This window comes from Microtus oregoni, unplaced genomic scaffold, assembly GCF_018167655.1.
Source record: "Microtus oregoni isolate MIOR12 unplaced genomic scaffold, Mior012 000015F_ref0000493, whole genome shotgun sequence".
Lineage (NCBI taxonomy): Eukaryota > Metazoa > Chordata > Mammalia > Rodentia > Cricetidae > Microtus > Microtus oregoni.
The window spans coordinates 33,180,772-33,204,228 of NW_024543074.1; the positions used below are offsets into that span (position 1 = coordinate 33,180,772).

Here is a 23,457-nt window from a genome sequence, read left to right on the forward strand (position 1 = left end):
GTTCCTATCCTGACTTCCTTCAATAATGAACCGAAATGTGGAAGTGCGAGCCAAATAAACCCTTTCCTCCCCGCTTTGCTTTTAGGTCATGGTATTCATCTCAGCAATATGAACCCTAAGACAGGGTCATTTTTATTAAAACCATCACACAGATTCAATCTCTAGTAACATTTATTTATCATTTGGGACACACTCCTTTTCTGTCTTCTTAAGGTGGAATCTTGGGTGGCTAATCTTAAGCCTTCCTTCTTTTCCCATATGAGCATATAGAGTTGAACTTCTCTCTGACCATGGTGGTTGCTGTTCTCCAGAAACTACTTCCTCTGCTCATTGTCATTCAGGCCAAAGGACTTTTAATTTCTCCTGTGCTTTCTTCTTTGGCTTCTGAATTATTTAAAGGACGTAGTCAAATATTTTTCTCAGCAACATATAGCTCCTGATTTCTAAATAATTCCAGTCTAATCAGAGAACACGCCCTGAGTGAGCGAAGCCCTTCTGATGTTGGTAGGGTTTGTTGTCTGCAGTTGTTGGGGGCAGGGTTCTGTGACTAAGCCAAGAAACAAGTCAATTAAGATAAGGCTGCACATACTGTTCAACTCCTCTGAGTTGCTGGGGACTTTTTTTTTTTTCATTTAGATGAATCAAATGTTGAGAGAGGACACACTCATGTTGTCCGTGTACAATTGCAATATCTTACTAGTGATTGTCCATTTTTTTAATTCTAAAATGCCACATTAAAAAACCATTTCTTCATTTATTTTGTATGCGTGTGTGCCACGGTGCGCATGCGGAGGATAGAACAATTTGCTGGAGTCCTTTTGTGTCTTATCATGGAACTCAGATGGGAAGCCTGGGTGACAGGAATCTTGTCCTGCTGTGCCATCTCACCTGCCTCTAAAATGCCTTTGGCATCAGGCAAGCTCTTTGACTCGAAGTCCATTTTGTGCGATATTCTAACCATCGCTTAGGTTTTTTTGATACTTTTTTTTTTAAAAAAAAAAAAAACAGAAGCCAAAAATCTTTATTTTCAATTTGTTTTTATCTAATACAACATCCCTAATTATTTGTTCACAGCAAAATTACCTCATTTATTTTTATTTTTTTATTTTTTTAGGCTTATCCTTTTTTATTATTAAATTTATTTATTTATTAAAGATTTCTGCCTCCTCCCCGCCACCGCCTCCCACTTCCCTCCCCCTCCCCCAACCAAGTCCCCCTCCCTCGTCAGCCCAAAGAGCAATCAGGGTTCCTTGCCCTGTGGGAAGTCCAAGGACCACCCACCTCCATCCAGGTCTAGTAAGGTGAGCATCCAAACTGCCTAGGCTCCCACAAAGCCAGTACGTGCAGTAAGATCAAAAACCCATTGCCATTGTTCTTGAGTTCTCAGTAGTCCTTATTGTCCGCTATGTTCAGCAAGTCCGGTTTTATCCCAGGCTTTTTCATACCCAGGCCAGCTGGCCTTGGTGAGTTCCCAATAGAACATCCCCATTGTCTCAGTGTGTGGGTGCACCCCTCGCGGTCCTGAGTTCCTTGCTCATGTTCTCTCTCCTTCTGTTCCTGATTTGGACCTTGAGATTTCAGTCCGGTGCTCCAATGTGGGTTTCTGTCTCTGTCTCCTTTCATCGCCTGATGAAGGTTAATATTCAGACACTTTTTGAGTGGCAAGCCATTTTCAATTCATTTTAATCCGAATCTTTATAATAAGATAGGAAATACTAACTTAACTAACATTCCTTTAAGACCCATTCTGAACATGTCTTCGTAGCAAATTTCATTCTGATGACTGATTCAGTGAGGTCTAAAGCTTCCACTCACTGTATTATTTGGTTTCTAGTTTCTCTTTTTCCCAAAGTTTCTTTTCTTTCTTCCTTTGGGTTATTTTGGTAATTTAGCATTCCCTTGCTTGTTTGTTTATTAGTTTTTTTTTTTTTTTTTTGAGACAGGGTTTCTCTATGTAGCCCTGATTGTCCTAATACTCACTCTGTAGACCAGGCTGACCTCAAATTTGGAGATCCGCTTACCTCTGCCTCCCAAGTGCTAGGATTAAAGGTGTGTGCCACCACCCAGCAAGAATGTGTAGCCCAGACTGGTCTTGAACTCATGATCCTCATTCCTCTTCCTCCTTCAGCAAATCCTACTGGTGTGTACCACCATGACTGAATCAGCCAGCATTCCTTTTTATTGGCTGTTAAAGGTGTATTTCTGTTTTGGGAAGGGGTGCTCTGGGGTTTATAATATGTATTATTAGCTTTTATTATTGAAGTCATACCACTGTGTGAATATTATAGAAAGTATGTAGTCAATAACCCGTTTTAGTAAAACGTATTGTCGCAAGTACCTGAGATAATCAACATATAAACAAGAGAGGTTGTCTTGTCCCGGTCCATGATCCAGCTGCTCTGTTGCTTTGGGCCTGCAGAAAGCAGCCCAGCATGACAGGAGCATGTGGCAGAGAAGGAAACACATCTCGAACAGCAGAAAGAACGAGAGAAGGGGTCAGGACACAGTGTTTCATCCAAGGGCACACCCCTAGTGACCCAGCTTCCTTACTGGGCTCTAAATAGTCCTTCCCTTCCCGAGCACTTAGGCCACAGACCAAGCCTTGGCCGTGAGGACCTTTGTGGGAAGCTCAAGACCCAAGGAGAGCAGGTCTGTTACCCTACAGCCATCCTGTCTGCACTGCATCCATGCTCCTCGGGGACGCCAGCAGGCGGTGCTCAGTCTTCCTCCCAATAGACACGTTTTTTTTTAAATTAATAAGAAAGGAATAAATCTTAAATGTTTTCTAGATAGTGTTGCTCATATCCTTATTTCTGAATACCCAGGTTTCCTTTCAGCATTAGTTTCCATGTTCTTGAAACAGCGTGAGCTGGCAGCTGGTGTCATCATTTTCCTTACTCCGAACATCACCTGACTCCACCTTCATCCCTGCAGGGCGCATCTGTGCAGGCTGAGAGCTTCAGGGTTCATTTTGATCTTCCATCTTCCCGGAGTTCTGATGAGAAGCCTGTGGCTATTCAAGCTGACATTACCTCCCTAGTCATGCGTTTAGCCACCGTTTCGTCTGCTGTGCGTCCTTTGGCAGTCTTAATTCCTCAGAGGCAGATGTTTGGATATTGTTTTATAAACCCCTGAGATTCTGCTCACTTAATTCCATCTGTTTTCTTCCTTCAGTTTGATGGGCCCCTGAGACGACTCAGCCCTTTGTCATTTACAGACCTAGCAAACCCATTTTCCACGAAATAGTGTTTTCCAGACCATTCTACAGATAGGTTTGCAGTATTCCCATTTCGTTTCTCTATGTGTGTTGTAGTTTGATTGTCCATCCTTTCTTTCATTTTGATCATTGCTTCTTTGACTTTATTGAGCATGGCTGAAAACTCACTCCCTTTAAATCCTCATCTGGTAATCCCAACCCTAGGGTAATCCCAACCCAAGACCAAAACGTGGGTTTATTTTATTTTGTCGCTTCCACTTAGCATGTGTTACAATGACTTGTTTCTTTGTGTGTAATCTTAAATTGTTCCCCAGACATTGGACAAGCCATATGCTATATAACCCCAAAGTCTATCACAGTCCTCTGGAAATAACAGATTTTTGTCTGTTTATCATGGTAGACAATTAATCCACCGAGACGTAAACCAAGCTGGCTCTCGCCCTTGTGTCTAGAGTCTGTCCCATGGAAACAATAGGAATCAGTGTGACACTGGGGGATCCTGAAGAGCTAGGGGCCTCCGCTCCTAACTGCCCTCTTGCTTGAGCCTCTCTTCTCACTCTGGCAGTTGATAGGACTCAGCAGAACACCGGTCCCTGATGCTTCTGACCAAGAGTTTGAGCTTTGATTTGCTTCCGGAGTTCTAGGTGTCTCTGTCACTTTTCTCACTGCCGGTGTCTTCAAGCCTAAGCTTCCAAAGTCGGAACTTCAAGTCATTTGTCCAAGCTTCTGTGTTCTCTGCAATCTGCTTCTTCAGGGTGTGTGTGTGTGTGTGTGTGTGTGTGTGTGTGTGTGTGTTGTTTGTTCAACGTTTTCTGTTTTTAATCAGTTGCAGAGTTGGTTTAACCTCTGAATGTACAAGTTTAAATGAGCCCTTCCACTCCACAGTGTTTACATCAGGTATTTGGTGACAGTAATGGAGGCCGACTAATGTACGTTCTTATTCCCAACAACCGACGCCAAGGATTGGGATGGGAAAACCAGAATCTTCCTGAGAAAGTAGAATATTCATGAAGGGAAAGCTGTATTTCCAAAGGCAGAATGTGTTTGAGGGAGAGGAAAAAAATTGTAAATATTCTACTCACATTTTAACAATCCTGTACTATTCAGTGTTAACATTTTACAGGTACATGTTTTATGCATGATCTTTGTGTTATGAATATCTAATGCATGTACATAATATAATGTTTGGATAATTTATAGGTTTTTTTTTCTAAGAGAGGCATAAATCCGATAACCTTTAAATTCCCACAAGAATCCCAGACTAGTTCTAGCATCTAACGATAGCATTGCTGACAGGCCCTTGCTAAGCTCTGTGAATACATTTGCTTTATTGGGCTTCATAGCAATGCTGACAGGTGGGTGTGGCTCCTATAACAAATGAGAAATCCGAGATCCAGGAGAGTCAGCAGTGTGCCCAGGTGCACACTAAGGCGTGGCGATGAGATCTGGGCTCCAGCGGGTCCTCCCTCGCAGCTGATGTTTTCTTCGCTTTGTCTCCCGTTTGGAGTCGCAGGCTACCACCCAGCTAGCACTGGGTCACATCCATCACAGAAAACAGTGTAGTAGAGAGGGGGAAACACCGTGTGGAGGAATAACAGTCTCTTCAAAGGAGCCCAGTCTTCTAGCTGCAGTAGACTCGCTGCCCTGCGAGCCTCCTGCTCCTCTCCCGCTTCTCTCTGTGTCTGCCTCAGAAATAACAATGTACTTCACCATCTTGTTCAAAGCTGTTCTGGACCTTAAACCGGAAGGGCTAGGAAAGTGTGATGAAACATGTGACTGTGGTTCTTCTGTCCCAACTCACACACTCGTGCTTCCTTTTCCAAGTCTTACAGTTACGGCTTCAACAGCGAAGGACCCAGGAGCAGCTGGCTAACCAAGGCTTGATACCACGTGAGTACCCGCCGCTTTTCCTCATCCCCTCAGAGCTGTGATATCCAGGAGACAAAAAGACCCTAGAGATCAGCTAGTCTCAGGCGATGTATCTCTCAGCGGAGATCCCCGGGAATCTGAATCCGAGGACATCTAGGCTGTGGATGTTTTGTCTCCTACGCTTGCCTATATAGAGGCTGTTCCTAAGACTCCAATATAGTAGATTTACTCCCAGGTAAACTCAGTGGATGGTGGGCGTCTCTGGCTCTTCAGCTATTTGAACCCACAATTAATTAAATATTGTCAAGCATTTCCTTTGTAGAAGACTCAGTAGCAATACTATCCTAGCATGAATACTATAATATTGAACTACTGCCCAAAGTTTGAGCCAAAGAAGGATTATCACAGGTTTTAGAAGATTATTTGAAATTTTCTAACAATTAAAACTAATTCTTGGTTGTCTAGGGGAAGGTGTCCCAGACATGAAATCACAGTTCCAATTCTTCTAGGTCATATTAATTCTCCAAATAAAATACAAAAATCAGTGTTCATAATAACACCTGCAGAAATGTGAATAGTTGCACAGTACTGGGCTTCAGTGTTTAATATACAGCTCTCAGACTGTACCCTAGGCAAGACTATGGTGGTTAATATGTATAGGGGCGTATTGAGGCCCGAGGACTGCCCAGAGCTGATAATCTTCAAGCTTTCCCTTTTGTAATTCAAAAGCGGCCCTCATATTAGCTAAGCATCCATATGGTGAACAGCAGAGACCTTTGGAGCAAAACTTCTTTAGAGTTTTTTCCTGAGCACAGAAGGGACCGACGGTCCTGTAATCTCAGTACTGACTGCTCCAGCAGCACTGTCCTGCTGGGAAACGGAGACGGCAAGCTCGTGTCTAGTGCTTTCGTCTGGTCAGTCTCCTGAAAGTGAGAAAGATGGAAGGAAGCCAGGGATCTGAGACTGCAAATCTCACAGCCATGTCCTCAGAGATGTCTCCTCCTCATTTTGGAAGGGCAGATGGCTCACACACACCAGAACCTCTCAGTTCATCCAAGTTCACGACTGATTTAAAACAAAATTCAGCCCACACGCCCAAATGCTGAACCTGGATTTCACAGCCTGCTTTTGGGTAAGAATATTTTTGAAGTCTGTGGGCATAAATCTGGAAACAAGTGAAAAATAAAAGGTCAAGACAGCGATGACCCCCGGGATGTAGTTTAGGTCACGGCTGTCATGTCAGGTGTACAAATGGAGCATCTTTTCCTGTAAAGGAACAGAGTGGAGATGTAAAGTTTTCTTCTCCGGAATTTTCAGACTCAAGTAGGGTAGCTATCAATGAAGCATTATTGAAATGCTTAGAGTTTGTGACCAGTCCTCTGCATCATCAAGACATTTTCAGGGCAGGGATGTCCTGCAAAGAATAAAATGTCTTATTCGAAACCCAGCCAAATGATAAAGGTTTGCTCATTAGCCACCTCTCCCCAACCAGAGTTTCTAAGGAAGCGGCTCCTGCCATGGGAAAGTGTGTGGGTGTCTGGCACACACCGCAGACCCTGTGTGGATGGGCCTGCTCTGCTCAGCTCTCTTCAGGAAGCTAGAGAAAGAACCAGTCTCTGCCCCTGCTGGTGTACCCAGAGTCCTAATAGGAGACTAACCTGACACAGCACACCAAGGGACCATACCTAAAGGCAAATGAGGGTGAGAGGCTCCAAAAAGGCTCGGATTCTCCTGGATTTGGCCTTATTTAACACATTGTATTAACTGTGTACAGAATCCAGAGCCATGCACTGAGAGGCCCACAATAATGACCAAGATGATTCCTGGGAGGAATTCAGAATACTCGGGGATCTGGCAATGGGTCTAATTCAGTGGGGTCTCATTGTCTGCCCCAAGAAGACCTTCAACCATTATTTCAATTTTTTAAGAGAAAGAGGAAAGGAAAGGAGAAAAAAAATGAAAGGACAAAAAGCTGCAAAGTTCAGCTAATTCTCTGATTTTTTAAAAAGTTTTTCAGTTGTTTTTTTTCTTTTTAAGTCTTTCAGTTTTCTTTTTTTAAGTTTTTCAGGAAGCCATCTACACGTTTTCTAGCCAAGGCAGTGCTAATGGTCCTCACACTCCCTGGGCCTCTCCTCAGCTCCCCTAGGAGCCTTGCAGTCTCCTCACTAGAGTGATATTTCTCTCCAGCAGACATCTGAGATACTCACGGTAGTCAAATCCTTATTTCTTGCTAACATTCATGGAGATGAAGCTGAAGGCCTGAGAGAGTTTTCTGATGTCCTAAAGCAGATCCAGCGAGTTCCAGGTCCCTCTCCTATTCACGTGCAAGAACTTAATACATAAAATAAGAGTATTGTAAAATCTCACTCTGCCCAGGGTGTGAAATAACTGTAATTCTCTGAAAATTTCACAACTTACTATAAATTGCCTACACACAAAACCATGGCCACATTAGTGATTTATTCTAAACTGTCACATATACGTAGTTAACGGGAAACCGCCACGCTTGGGCAGTTGTTTTGTTTCTTTACATTGGGTTATCTCCAGAGCCTGCAGGAATGCCATTTCTCTCTTCGTGTGATGTCCAGTGCCCACACAGACCCCCTTTCTACCCGCTAGGCTCAGGCCCCACACAGACCATTTTTCTCAAATGTTCAAAGAAATTGTTTTACATTTGTAAGAACGTAAATCATTGTGACCAAAATAGTCAAGGAGAGATGTGGGATGTGACTCGTGGTGCAACACCCACTTTTAGTGCAGAAAAAAAAAAAAACCCAAAAAACAAAAAACAAAAACAACCCTGGTTTTGATTCCAATACTGCAGAGATATACTGGGAAAATGTGGAGGATGGCCCAGTCATCTCAATGAAATGTTTCACTCTGACCAGCTCTGAGGGATCTCACTTTTTCTCAGTGTGACGATAAACTGTGTTTTCTCTTCTCTGACTCCAATGAGCTGAGATGTTCTTTCCAGTTGACTTGTCCACCTCATCCAACAGGGTTCAATTTCCTTCCTTCCTTCTTCATGTAATGTGCAGGCTTTGAGGTTGCTGCTAAGTAACAAACAGTCCACACCAGTAGCAGCAACATTTTTTTCCCCAATACCTCCAATCACTTTAAAATCATTCACTTGTTTTTATGAGTTTGTATGAGTTTATGGTTTTCCCACTTCTGGTGCTTTGAATAAAATTAAATGCACGATTTTTTGATTAGAAGTGAAGACAGATGTCTTCTTACATTCTTAGGCCAATGTAGAACCTTAGAGCAACTTATGAAAAAAGTTTTCTTTGGACCTGAGTAGGAGGCTGAGCCATATCCTAAGACAGCTTTCACAGTGAATGGTGAAGACCATGCTTTCCAAACAGTCATGAAATCTAAAGCTTTCTTGTTTGAATTATATCTCAGACACACACATGAATCCGAACTGTCTGACTCTCCACTGAAGCTAGGGTTTGAAAGGATGTCTTCACCAGGTCTGTAGGCTCAAGGATGTAGGCTATGAAGAAAGTGCACTCTTGGGGCTTTAGAAGAGGGCTCCCTCTGGCGTTGGGAACGTCAAGGAGGGTTTTCCTCATTGTTTTCATACAAATATCCTCCCTGCACTCCTTATACCTGAGCATCACCCTCCCAGGCAGACACTTTTTATTTTAAAAATTTTTATTATTCATTTGATAGCTGCATTAAGAGTTTCGCTTATATTCACTCTTCCCAAACACACCCCAGATTCCGTACCCAACCAACTTTATGTTGTTTTATTTAAATCTATGATGTGCAAGACACGTAGGCTTCCAACAGAGCATCATCAACCAGGGGAGCTATACTCTTAGAGGAAACTCCCTCTCCCAGCAGCTAACAATTGTCAATAACCCCAAAGTTAGAGGTGGAATTTCATGCCCCACTCCCACCTCTGTGCTAGGATTTGATCTGGCTCGGACTTGCTCCAATCTTGAATTCAGAATTTTAAATGGCTCCATCTTATTTTGACCCCTTCCAAAGCTCCCACATAAACGATTCTCAGCCTCTTGACCTGGATGTACTAAAAATGGTCTTAGAGCTATGAGCATCTACTAGGAGTAAGGCTGTACCTAGGGCATACACACAGGAATCAGACAGAGTTTCTGAGTCACTAAGGAGCTAGCTCCACGGAGCCCTTGTTTAACTGTTTCTGTTGAGCAGTTGGGGAAGTGTAGAGCCCTTCTTGAGAATGGGTACCAAGAGGTTTGAAGGAGGAACCTGAGTGTTGCTTCCTTCTCTGCTACCAAAGGACACCTAATGGGGATAAACTCAGGGAATACAGGGATACAGCTGTCTTCCTGGAATGGAAAAGGAGAGGAAAGAACTGGGATAGATGTTGGAGGACCTAGAGACCAGAGAGGTCACTGTGTGCCCACAGTTTCAGAGAAAGCCACCTCTGACTGGAGAGGGATTTCCGGGCAGCTCGAGTTCAATGATCTGATCTATGTAAATGAATTTGGAGACACAAGGAGCTGTCGGTGAATGGTGCTGCCTTTATTTGTTTTGCAGACTAATCCAAGCTACATCAGCCACATACTTACCGCAAAGCCTTGGTAAACCCCTGAACTCTGTGGCATTCCTGAGTAGCCAGAAGAATGACGGGCCATCCCCGCACCCACCCCCCATGCAGCCTCACCATAGTGTTGAGACATTCACGGGACAGAGTCCCCCTGCCTTTTCTCAGTGCACCAGCTGACTTGGCTTCTCCCCACGGGCACCTACCACACACTGTTGGCTGCCTGAGCAGAACGCGGGGCACGAGGGGATTAATCTGTCTGCCTCTTCCTCTCTCCCTACCATCTTGCCCTCAGAGCTAGGGGACGGTATCCTGAACTTCCATGCCAAGCTGGATCAATTGTGTCTTCTCTCTTCTCTTTCATCTCTCCCTCAATTTTCCCGTTGCCTGTTTCTTAAGAAATAGAGAACCAGTCATTGGAGACAGGCTTTAAATTTGTCTCTGTATCCATGACAGGAGAAACTCCCAAGTATTTGCATATGTGAGGTCAGACTCTAGTGTACACACCAGGTCTTAAATGCCACCAGCTACATTGGGCAAATACACTGTTTTCAAACGCCAAAGACTATAATTTGAGGACAGAATAAGCGATCTATTACCAACTTCCCCTCAGAGAGAAAGAGATAGATACATAGATAGAATAATTTCCAAGCTGCTATCACCTCCACAAAGCCTGTATCCTGACTACTCAGAGGGAAGTATTCCAGGCCTGTTCGCCTTTCAAAGCAAGGCAGCGTGAGCAAACACCATGCAGTCCATTTTATAAGTGAGAAGCCAAGAGTGCAGAAAACCTACTGGATTTGTTCAAGGTTATACCAGCAAGGAGAGGTCTCAACTAGATGGGTCCTAAATTCTCAGGTACCTGGGATGCCTTTAATCACACAGCACCATGAGTCTCACGTCTGCACGTGACCGTGTCTCCCTCCCCACAGACTACCCTGTAGCACCCACATGGTAACTCACAGCCTTCTGTAACCTCAGTTCCAAGGGATCTGACATCTTTCTCTGGCCAGTGTGGGAACCAGGCACACACACGGTATACTCGCAGACATGCCAGCAAAACACCAAAACATATAAAATTAAAATTTAAAAGGCCTAATTATTACTGAACTCATTATTAATCCACATGTCCATTTTCAACTAACTACAAGTGAGCTACAAACTTACTAGCAAATAGTTTTCACTGGAGCTGGTACTTTTAAACTACATTGCTGTGACTCCAGGCAGCAGTGGCAAAAGAGACTGTCAGGCACCGAGCATCCTTTCTAGGAACTGAAATCCAATCCCGACAATCCCAATCCAGGGCTTCTCATTAGAACCAGCTGTATCTGTGTGACCTTCAATAGGGGCACATTAGCCTTACAAGTCCCAGGGGCTGTTGTCCTTAAGCCTGGGTATCAACAATACCTGGAGAGTTTGTTCAAAGCCCAATTCCTGTGCTTCCCTCCCAGAAATTCTGAGGCTGCGCTTCTGAGATAGGGTTCAAGGGCCCGAACATCTAACAAGTTCCCAATTGATGCTGAGAATTGCTGCTCCTGGGGGCCTGTCCTAAGAACCCTATGTAGCTCTTGGCATCTCCTTCCGTCTCTATTCAGTGGAGTAGGACAGAGTACCCGGAGTTCTCTCTGGGCCTGGTAGTGAGAGGTCCCCTAGAGAGAAGTCAGTGCCGTGCAGCATCCCTAGTGGGCTGCCACTCAACACCAAAGCCCAGCCCTAGACAAAAGAACTCCGCCTCAGCCTTAATGAGTTCTCTGCAACTTCGTCTTATTGGATCCCCTTGAAGGCCTGAAGTCGGAGTGGTGCACAACGGACCGGACCGCAGGAGGCCTGTTCTTATCTAGGCGAATGTTTATCCACACAGCTGACCCAAATTAGTTGGAGCTGCAGGGACAGAAATAGGAATAGCCTGCGACTGAACGCCGAGGCGAGAACACGAATTCCCCTGTGAGGAGCGATTAATCTTCCTCCAGGGGAACAAGTCAGATGTGTGGCTGACTGGATTTATAGTCGAATTCTAATTTGAAATCACATGGACTTATTTTTTTAATTTAGAAATCCAAATTCCTTTTCCATCTTAAATGTCAGTGTCCTTTAAATATGAAATTTTGCCATTTGATACTCCCTGGGCTGGCAGCAGAAGTGGTCTTTTGTGTATTTATAAAAAAAAAAAAATCAACCGAGGAAGGCATTATGACTTTTGGAGGCCTGCAGGGGAGATGGCTAGAGCCCACATTCTCTGGAGTCACAGGGTAGACAAACCTCAACCCCTGGGCCACTCTGCTGGGGAGTTTTCCATAGTGTGACCTCAAGCTAGTGCCCCATAGCACACCCGACCCCCACGGCAAACCCCAAGGAGAGCATGGCTTGGTGAGGGCAGCATGTAGGCCTCTTCCTGTTCTTCCCAAGATCTCATTAAATGGACATAGCTTCCCACCCTGCGGTAGAAGGTTCCAGAAGACCGTTGTGCTCCTAACACCGAGGACTAAACTGTTCTGGTGTTTCCCAGGAAAGGAAGTGACAGTCATGAGTTGTGGCTTTGTAGAACCAGGGCAGGGAATACAGTGTTTCCTAGAAAAGGGAGAAGCTCCGCTGGTGAGACCTGAAGAATCTCAAGGATGCAGAATGGGTAAATTCCCCTCATGTCCAATTAGAATCATTGTGTGGGCCAGCAAGAGGGCTCCGTGGCTAAAGGCATTTGCTACACAAATCTGACAGCCTGAGCTCAATGCCCAGAACTCCCATAATGTGAAAAGGGAGAGCTAACCCCACAAAGTCGTCCTCTGTCTTCCTCAATGCCCCTCAGCATAGTGCCCCCACATAAACATCATACATACGATAATTTTAAAAAACAAATTGTGTTTAGAATGTGGGCAATATCTAAAGATTATGGTTCTCTTTGGAGACTACCTCCAGGAAAAACACATTATTCTTCCTAACCACACAATAAAGGTCAGTTCAGAATCAATCCCTTTACTGGTGATGAAAATAATTCAGCCCTACTAAGATGTAATGCTTAATTCCATGGACACCAGGAGATGGGACAGTGGTGACACCTCTTGATGCAGAACTCACACCTTACAGGGGCTCGAGTAGACTCTGTGACCTGGTAGCTTGGCAAGAGGGAGACACTCTGTCCATTCCTATCATGAGTTCCACGGATCAAATATGAGAAAAGGCAAGCCTCCTTCCCAAGGGTACCGAGATTCCTGTTGAAGAAAGCACATGAGCCACAATAGCACTACACGCTTGTTTTGCAGAAACACTTGACTAGGAAAAAGTGAGGGGGGGGTGGCATTGACAGTAGTAAGTATAGCTGGGGGGCCCATTTTAAGGTGGAGTATGTGACAAACAAGCTGAGAAATCCTTGCCAAGTCAGTGTAAAATGTGATAGTCAAGCTATCTGTCCTTTCCCCTTTGAAAAAGAGCCTCTGCTGCTCCAGTCGACGAGAGAACAGGTCACGTCGACTGTATTGGGTACAAAGCAGTCAGTTGGACAATTTTGGCATGGCCTTTGGTCAGCATTGCTAATGTGGGACTGAGTTGGGGGAATTGGTAAGCATGCCCAAACAGCATCCTACAGAGAAAATAATATGGCCAAGCCCCACTATGTACTACCAGGTCCTGTTAGCTTGAGCTCAGTATGGGTACACACACACACACACACACACACACACACACACACACACACACTGACCTAGTCAAAAATCCAATTCAAGATTCAGAAAATGACATCCTTGCCTGTAATGTGAGAGTAGACACCTGCTAGAATATTTGTAGAATCTGGATCGTGTGTTTCATAAACATATCCAGACGAATGACTAATTTAAAAAGAAAAGCAAGGCAACTCCGTACGCTGCTCAGCCTCTTCACTGGCAGTGAAGCCTGATTGTCTATGGCTTCCAGCTGACACTGTTCCCAGGAGGCCAGGAAGCCAACACGAAATTCAGATGTGTGCAGAAAGCTGCTCCGAGTTTACGGAACCCTAGTGAAGAGGTGCTTCCAAGGAGAGATGGGAGGACACAGAGAAGACCGGAAGTGCTAACTGGGACAGGTTGGCTGCTCTGTGTCACTCTGTGCCACTGGACAGGACTGCCTGGGGAGGCCACCTCTGCTGCCAGAGAGCAGCTGGAACCCCACTCCTGAAAAAAATGAGGGAATCAGAGGACCTAGGAGCCAACTGTGTGTTCCCGTACAAGGCAATCCATGGCCATGGACCTCAGTTTCCCCACTTTGGTTAGGACTGGGATTGGAGTTCACTGGACCCTTTGAGCTCTCATGTTCTGAGTCTCAGCTTCTCACTTGACACCCTTGACTGCCTGCCCATGATCTATTCCGAAATAGTCTTTTCCTCCAGGATAGCCACATGCATCCCAGACTACAACTATCCTCCAAGCTTATAGAACTAAAGGCTTAGCAAAGTCAGTGAGGGTGTTAACTGCCCCACTTAGCCCTCAAACCAATGTTATTCTAGCCTGGCCCCCCTGTGTCCTCAGAAATCTGGCATGGCCTGCCTCCACCACTTCTCTTGTCACAAATCCTGCCTCTGCTGCTCTTCCTGGTTTACCCCCGAGTTCTGCCTTCCTCTGTCTCCTGTGGCTTCTGGGCAGCTGGCATCCTCTGGGTCTCTCTTCTTTGTTGCTTGTAGCCTGATAGAGGCCATCACTTCCAGACTGTGCATAGCTCAGCAAGCACACGGCAACCCTGCAATACTGACCCCGCCTCAAGCCAGCCCGGCTCATCTCTTTATCTTTCTTTGCAGCACTGAAAAGTCCAACTGAATTCCATGACCCAAGAAAAAGTTTGGAGAGTGACAAGGTAAGTTTTGCAAACTTCCTTTTCTGAACAAGGCATGGCTGACAGGCTGTAGATATTGCGTGCTAAAATGTTGGCTCGGGTGCATAGGATTTCTACAACAAACTCCAAATGGCCGCCTCCCTGTGGAAATGACACCTCCTGTGTCAGCTCTAAGAGTGATAGTTTTTGGTTTAAAAAGGAAATGTTTTTAATCACTCCAGGTTGGAGGACAGTCATCAAAGACAGGCTAGAGGTCAAAAGGTCAGAACACTTTTAAGAAAGGAAGTAAGGTTGGCCTTCCCACTGAGTTATCTTGTACTACAGTCAATTTCGTTTTGGTTTTGGTTTGGTTTTTGGTTTTCAAAGCAGGATTTATTTGTGCAACTTTGGAGCCTGTCCTGGAACTCGCTTTTGTAGACCAGGATGGCCCCAAATTTACAGAGATCTGCCTGCCTCTTCCTTCTGAGTCTTGGGGTTAAAGTGTACACTACCACTGCCCGGTCAGTACAGTCATTCTTAGCAAAATCAGATTTCCTAAAAGGGTTCAGTGGGAAGATGAAGGTTGTAAGTAGAGAGAGCTACACAAAGAATGGCATTCATTTGATTTTCTCATTTGGGGGACAGGGTCGTTTGGTTTATTTCGGTTTTTCATTTAAAGGAAAATTTGACATACTCGTTGGTCACCTTTATCATAGATTTCTACTCCTGATAATATCAGTGATATAAATACAATGTAGGAGCCGCCAGCACCTTCTGGGACATGGAAATGGCTGGCTGGTGTCTTTCCTTGTCTGTTAGTTGCAGCCTTGGAGCCTGACTGTGGATTGACAGGAAGAACAGAATTTGCAATTCTCCCAACTTGTTTGTGAGGGGCTGGGATTCCTAGCAAGGCAGAATAATGAACAACAGATGTCACCAGCAGTGGGGAGACCTAGAATAGGGAGAGGGAAGAACCTGGAAGAAGGAGTTAGAAGCCTGTGATCCTCAGTTGGTTTGAGCCTTGCCTGTCAGTCCTCCAGACAGCTCCTCCATGGCAGTGAGATGTGGCATACCACCCTTCCCCGGGTGCCTTCCAAAGTCTGGACTGCAGGTTCCACACTTCGCCATGTCAGAGATCACTGGCAAGGGCTGTAGAGAGTCCATCGTAGTGCAAGTTTGTGCAGTGGTTTATCTCTGACCTTGGTCGCTTTGGTGACAATTAGGCAATCAGATCCATTACAGCTAAGTGTCTGCAGGCCAACTGCCGTATGAACATCGCTAGGCTGCCTTTGTATTTATGTTTAGAGCCCTTGACTCGGGCCCAGGCTTTTCACCCCCTCTGCCCTTCCTCTCCATACTTAAATTCTAAGGGGAAATTTTGTGTTTCTTTGCAAAAATATGGGGAAAGGGGGGTATTTTCCATTTGCTACTCATAGAGTACTTTTTCCTTTGGAGAGAAATTGAGAGTTTTGTGCTTTTGTTCTACAGACTGAAGATTCCCTAAAGCACAAGGGCAGAAACAGGTCTGATCGTGGCAGCCTGGTTAATATGCACATTCTCCAAGGTAAGGCTACCTAAATCACAAACAAGGGCAGGCCTGCCCAGCAGGGGGCCATTTCGCTAGAGCTTCCAGTCTCTGTATTTGCTAAACCCCTTTAAAAGACTCTCAAAGGTTAATGAATTAATAAAATAAAAATCTTTCTAAACCAAATATATATGCATGTATATATGTATACATATATATGTATATATACACACATATAGGCATATATGTACCAGCTTTGCATTGGGGCATCTTTGAACAGTCGTCCAGTCATTCTTAGCCACACAGAAGACTTAGAAAGCCACACATTTGCTTCAGATTTGATTTCCTGCCTCACCTACACCATTCCTGACCCTAAGGCCAGGCAGCTCCATCATTTTGCTGAGCACCTACAGAGAGTCCTCCTCTGTCCACATGGGGAGTTCATCTAGTTGTTCCCATAGTCATCACATAGCAGCTCGATTCTGCCCTATGGATGCGTTTTTGTTCCAGTGCAGAGCTTCTCAGTCTGCAGGCGGCAACCTCTTTGGGGTTCAAACGGCCTTTACACAAGGGTCCTCTACCACCATCAGAAAACGCAGGTATTTACATCATGACTCATAACAGTAACAAAATTACGAAGTAGCAACAAAAATAATTATATGAATGGGGGTCACCACAACTTGAGTAACTGTCTTACAGGGTTCTGATCTTGTTGGGAAATAGGAAACAAAGTAAACACCTAGTTGCCATCTTAGTCTGACACCCGAGGGGAGCAGAGGCCTTTCCTGCAATGGGAATGCTCTGCCCTCTGGTGCCAGCTTCAGAGAGGCTCATCCTCTACTTGGACTTTTTCTGGGAACTTTTTAATCAGTGGGAAAGTGCTGCACTGAGGGTTGCAAGGGTTTGGCTGACCTTGTCAGTGCAGAGATGACCAAGATGTGAATGTCTGCCCTTAGTGAACCCTTCAGGGTATCAGAGAAGAAAGACAAGAGTATTAGCATTCGCTACCCAGCACAATAGAGAAAATGCATGTTGCGAATGCATAGAGAGCATGCACGGTGGTGGAAATGCATAGAGAGCACGCACGGTGGTGGGAATGCACAGAGAGCACGCACGGTGGTGGGAATGCACGGAGAGCCCGCACGGTGGTGGGAATGCACGGAGAGCATGCACGGTGGTGGGAATGCACGGAGAGCATGCACGGTGGTGGGAATGCACGGAGAGCATGCACGGTGGTGGGAATGCATGGAGAACACACACGGTGGTGGGAATGCACGGAGGAGGAGGTCTTGGAAGGGAGACATCAGTCTCAGAATAGACTGCAGAAGGGAAGGAAAGGAGCTGGGATGTGAAGTATGGTCCAGGTTCAGGAAGATGGAGGGGCATTTAAGGTGGAGGTGCAGCATGCACCCAGCACCAGGGTGCTCTCTCTAGAATATGAATTTCCAAGTCTGGATGCAAGCTGTACAGGGTAGAAAAGGTCCTGAAATAGAGAGGAAGTTGTGAGTCTTTTCTCTTTGATCAGCATCGTCTCCATCCTTCTGGTTTCCTGACCTTTCTCCCACCATGGAGTGAGTGAGACACTGTAAGGTAGAGAGAAGGCAGCACAGAGTCTGAAGGGGAGGCTCTGAAGAACCTAAGGGCTCTTGGACACAAGTGACAAAATTCTTACCTCCTTTACAATGGCATCTATGAAGACTCTGGGAGCTGCTGTCATGTCGGCACAAAATTATAGCTATGCAAATTGTGCAAGAAATGCCATTTAATTGTGATACAGATTTTCAATGGTTGAGTTAGCAAATGAAAATAAATATTGTTTTTTGCCACTGTGTGGTACTCCATTTGTAGGCAAATGGATGGAGCTAGAAAACATCATATTGAGTGTGGTAACCCAGACCCAGAAAGACAAATATAATATGTACTCACTCATAAGTGGATTTTAGACATAAAGCAAAGAAAAACCAGCCTACAATTTACAATCCCAGAGAACCTAGACAACAAAGAGGACCCTAAGAGAGACATACCTGGATCTAATCTACGTGGGAAATAGTAAAAGACAAGATCTCCTGAGTAAATTGGGAGCATGGGGACTTTGAGAGAGGGTAGAAGGGGAGGGGAGAGGAAGGGAGGGAAGTGAAGAAAAATATACAGCTCAATAAAAAACAATTTAAAAAATAAAAATAAATATTGTATGTGGCAAAAACGCCACATTTGTTTTTGCCACGTCAGTTTCTACAGGGCAGCTTGGCAGAGTGTGCCAAACTCCTTGACCGTGTGTCTAACTTGCATTTGTAAAGGTTTGGATGCAATGTGTTTAGCATGGAGCTATATTTGGAGGGGAAAACATTGAAACTGGTAAAATGTCCAACAATAGGGGACCCCCAAGTAAACTGGGGATCCTCTGTCTAGTTTGATACCACACAGCCACCATAGCTAGGGATTTGAAGAATAATGAGTTAATAAGAAAAAGCTTAGAGGATGTTTAGTGAAAACAGCAGAAAGCAAAACAGGATTTTTAGACAAATTCTGGGAAGACAAACTAAACATGTAAATATGCGCATTCGTGGCCCAGTTCTGGGAAGAAAATGTATTGATCTAATAATAAAAACAGACAACTCAGAAAGACTGGGGCAGCGTGGGGAGTTCTCTGCTGGTCTCATTTTCTCATGCACAGCCAGGGCATTTGGGATCTCACGCGCACAGAGGGCGCCATGACGCAAAGGCCTAAGAGGTGCAGTGTGACTCAATGCTTGCTTGACTCTCCTGCCCAGCTCTTTAAAACGCTTCTTTCATCCTTGCCATCAATATCAAGTTCTCCACCACACCAGCCCTTGATTCTGCGGCTTGTCTCTTCCACAGAGCCTTCTAGTCTCCCCAACAGGGAGTAAGGATTAGTTTCCCAGAGTACCAAAGATTCACTAAGACAAAAAGGGCTCCTCTCTCCTGAGTTTCTCACTTAGGTGGGGACAGGAAATAGGAAGCAGACTGCAAAAGGCAGCCCAGTATGCCGTGAGGGCAGAAGGGAGCAGGGGGCGCCTGCAGGGGTTGGCAAGGGAATCTCTCTGTCCGGAAAATGAGTGGGTCCGTCCACGGCAGGCTGAGACGCCGAGGGTCGATGCTAGAAGAGAAGAGGCTATGGCAGGGTTGAATTGGGAAGTGGAGTCCAGCCAGCAGCTGGAGAGCCACATTCTTTTCTAAAGATTTATTTTACTGTTCATTACAAGTGTCGGCAAGGGGAGGGGTAGTAACGTCATATGAGAGTGCTGGTAGAATCCAGAGGAGAGCGTCAGATCCCCCGAGCTGGGGTTCCGGGCAGTTGTGAGCCACTGACATAGGTGCTGGGAACTAAAGCAGAGTCCCTTCGAGAGCAGTCAGTGCTCTTACCTGCTGCATCTGCTTGGCGGCCCCAACACTCCTGCTCTTACCTGCGGAGCTTCTAGACAAGCGTGGCCAGCGGCTGATTGCGGGATTTCTCTGCTGTGTAAGAAATGCCCAGTCATAGACTGAAGACCCCAGGTCTGGATTAGAGGGTTGGGAGAGCCGTCTATTAACTCCTCATTTTTCCAGCTCAGCATGTTAAGAGAGACCCTGTATTTCTCCACTAGAGCCACAGGTTGGCTAGATTTTCCTTATTTTGTTCTTTTAAGGGAAATCACTCACAGCTCACCCTAATGAGAACATTTGGGGTCAGCCATAAAGGGGAGAATTTAGAACCCTGTACCTCACCTTTTCCACCCTCCAAATGATGAGAAGTTGCCTGTTGGATAAAATTCAGTTTCTTTTTAAAACTCCTTCTGTTTAGTTAAAATCTCAGTTTCAAAGGATTTTTTTTTTCTTGCCTTTTACAATGTATCGTCACATTTGACTCCCAGTCAGCATTACAGCATTGACAAGTCTAAAAGCCCCAGAAGGTTCCACTCCCCCTATAACTCTCCACAGGAGATGGTGTATACTGCAGGCCCCGCCTGTACCAGTCATTCTCAAAAGCCAGCAACCTAGGGTCAAGCCAGCTGCATGGACCCCTGGACGGCTTGCTTACAAAATTGCCAAATTGCATTTTTTTTTTTTTTAAAACAAATCCTCTCAAGGCGAGTTTCTCCAGTTTTCCCGTGCCTCTTCATTTGCCTTTATTTGGAAGTGTCTGCTCTCTGGAGCTAATCCCTGTGAAGTGATGAGGCTTGCATTGAAACATTATCAGGATGTAGGGCATGGTGTGACACAGGGTTTTGTAGCCACCAGCCAAGAAAGCGAACCAAATAAAATGACATCAAATTCTAAAACGGCCGCTGCCTGTTTCCACCTTGCAGCCTCCACGGCAGAAAGATCCATCCCAACTGCTCAGATGAAGCTGAAAAGAGCCCGCCTCGCAGATGACCTCAATGAAAAGATTGCTCTCCGCCCAGGGCCCTTGGAACTGGTGGAGAAGAACATCCTGCCTATGGATTCCTCAGTAAAAGAGGCTATAAAAGGTAGCTGGGCTTGGGGGAGGCATGCCTGTCCCACACTTGTGAAAACCAGGGCAGCCACAGCTCTGGCAAAGTAGGAAGCCCGCTCTAAGCAGCTCACTGGATGAGCCATGCCATGGATTGCTTCCCAAGTGTGTTCCCCATGCCCAGGGGTCCACTGACCTTAGCTTCCTATGTTAAAGAGGCGGAGACAAGAAAAATTAGATGAGAGCAGTCAGTAAGGAAGTCTCACAGCCGCAATCCCAGCACTTGAGAGGCTGAGATGAGAGGATTGGCCCGAGTTCAAGGCCAGCCTGGGCTCCAGCGTCAGCTCTGGACCAATCTGAGCTTCAAGTGAGATCTTTAAAAGCAGGTTAACCAATGAGAGAGGGATGGAGTGAAAACTAGCACAATGGAAATAGTTTGGCTGCTGTGTTCTAGGATTGGGATGAAGACGGCAATGCCCAGGCTTTCACAAGCAAAACTCACATTATGACACTTGGCAAACTGACAATTCTTACGTCATGCCCGAGGCCAAACACTCAAGGAGGTGATACACTCACAGTTCCCTCAGAAACTGCCTTAGCTCATTTCACAGACCTTTAGACCAGCTGACCTCAGGTGGGTCCAGTCTGCAAGCACAGAGTTTATCTAAGCTATGCTGTGGTTGGGCCCTGGGTAAACAGAGGGGGGTGGAGTAGGGAGATGAACATTCCTATGGGCAAACTGACTTTGTTCTAATTAGACCTGCAGGCAGTTCCTGGGGAAACTTGAAAGGTATTACTTACCAATAGATATTTAAAGGTTTCAATGTGTTGTCAAAAGTACATGCAAGGACAACTTATTCTAAACTGCATTTGTTGTGAGAGGCCCTTGAGTTGCCTTATGTCTCGGTCTCAGCCATCCTTGCAGAGACCATTGGAATGTGTAACTGTGGAAATTGGCACTCCAGGAGAGTCACTGACTCCTCTCCCACTGCCCACTTAGACATCTCACAGTGGTTGTCTGTCCTCTTTAGATATGGTCTTGGGCTTTGGAACTTGGCCTACAGGTCTCAGGAGTGCACGCTCTCATCACTGCTTGGGTAGATCCTTCCTAGAGCCAGGACAAAAGTCTGGGGAGAAAATGCCATTGAGCATCTCTCATCGTTTCTTGGAACGTCCTGTTCCATGACTATAAAGTTGTCACTTGACTATTATAGGCAGAAGATTTTTAATCTGCACCTTTAGTCTCTACCAACATTGCACCTTCCCAACTGATAGCCTTTCTCCTTTCCTTCCTGCCGCCTGTGTTTCTCCGTGTATGTGCTACCTATACGAGAAAAATCACTATCACTAGTGTGGCAGACATTTTAGCAGTCTGTTGCCTTGTGCGTCCTGGTTTTACATACAGCACTTTCAATTTTCCCTCTCATCTGTTCATTTTTTCTTCATAGTTTCTGCATTTGTTTTAGTTGAGACTATTTCCCAGCTCAATGGTATGGACTTTTTTTTTTTTACCTACTTCATCATATACACACCCCATTTTCAAATTTAAAATCTGAGTGCTTCTGAGAATATTTCAATGCTTAGATTAAGAGGCACATGTAATTTTGTTTTGTCCAGAATCTTGTCATGTATTTTACAATTGGATTTGACCTTTGTCTTCGGAAGTTTCTTTACATCGGTCTGCTTTGTCTATTGTTTCCTGGCTACTTACAGAGGTGCATTGGAGATAACACTTAGGAACAATTTTTCATAGGCTAACTTACTCCTGTCAAAATTAGTTTGAGAATACAACATATTTATAGGTTAATGTGCAGTGGATCCATAATCCATATGCTTAAAGCACACAGATTCTTCCAGGTCAGAAACACAAGATCCCTTTCCATTTACCAGACCCTGCATGTCCCTCAACACAGTTTGTTGTTATAAGCCAGTCCTTTGGATCACAGTGACACTGGAAATATTCACTTTGTATATTTAATTTTTCTTAGCATCTTTGAAGATTTCCTTAATAGTGTCAGTAAGTTTCTCAGTTCATCCTGTTTAAGTGGAAATGTCTACAGATGAGACATGTTTCCTGCTCCACTTTGTGCAATGACTGGTAGTTGAAAATCTATATATTATATGATCAATGTCATCATAGGACTGTACATGTGCACTGCATTTCGATAGTTTTTTACTTCATATAACAATTCCAATATGTATTTACATTTGTAGGTTATGTCAATTTGATATAAATTATACAGATGATATAGTATAGTATACCAAATAAAATAAAATTTTACTACATATATCTGGCAGGGTGGTTCTTTTTTTGAGGAGTCATAGAAACACCTGCCTTATGTATAAAATTATGCATAAGGTGTATAAATTCATATTTATGCAATAAATAATGACATGTGAGATGACTGGATAATCATGTGTCTCTTGCTTAATAGAATCCTGTTATTACTGATAGGTTGACAATGGTTCAGAACAACCAGGAGGCAGTGAGCTTATGGCCAGACTAGGGTGGACAGCAAGGCCCTGTCTGGTAAAGGTGACGTGATAACACGTCATGCTGTCTATATTATGCTTATCTGCATTCCTACAGCTGCTGGATGAGCGCATGTTTTCATTCCATTTTTCTGTTGGCCGGAACTCATCTCAGCCTAGAACACCCCGCCTTGAAACACTGTGGGGGAGTGGTTTGTTTCACACTCTGACCCCAGTTCAGTCTACAGTTGCCACTAGCAACTGTAGTGGGGAGGGTAGAGCTGACCCAGGAAAAAGATCAAAATTCAGATTTCTCAGTAATGTTCCTCCTCAAAGACTCCAGCTTTTGCATTATTGAAAGTCACCTCACCATAAGTCAAGGGCGTTTCATCTGGATGCATTTCACTCGATAATTGACAATTACCTCTGAAATCTTTCTGAGTGACGGAAACTGTTCAGCGTGGTTTCATGATCAGCTTCATGAGCTTCCTCGGGCACATCTCTGAGGTTGTTCTTTCATGACTTTCTATGGTGACACTCATAGTTACATTTTTATCTTCTATCAGCTGTGTGATCTGCCCCATGCTGGAAATTCTCCTCCTCCTCCTCCTCCTCCTCCTCCTCCTCCTCCTCCTCCT

At 44.9% G+C, this 23,457-nt stretch overlaps 1 protein-coding gene across 2 annotated transcripts in view; it reads left to right on the forward strand.

The window, feature by feature from the left end:
• Myocd (myocardin) overlaps nt 1-23,457 on the forward strand; it is a 95,035-nt gene that overhangs the window by 30,967 nt on the left and 40,611 nt on the right. The window contains exons 2-6 of one of the 2 annotated variants that reach the window (XM_041665428.1): nt 5,042-5,107; nt 9,611-9,654; nt 14,377-14,432; nt 15,879-15,954; nt 20,223-20,384. In XM_041665428.1, the coding sequence (XP_041521362.1) occupies nt 15,939-15,954; nt 20,223-20,384 (178 nt within the window). In that variant the 5' untranslated portion in view covers nt 5,042-5,107; nt 9,611-9,654; nt 14,377-14,432; nt 15,879-15,938. The remainder of the gene's footprint in view (nt 1-5,041; nt 5,108-9,610; nt 9,655-14,376; nt 14,433-15,878; nt 15,955-20,222; nt 20,385-23,457) is intronic. The other variant, XM_041665427.1, reaches the window with a different exon arrangement.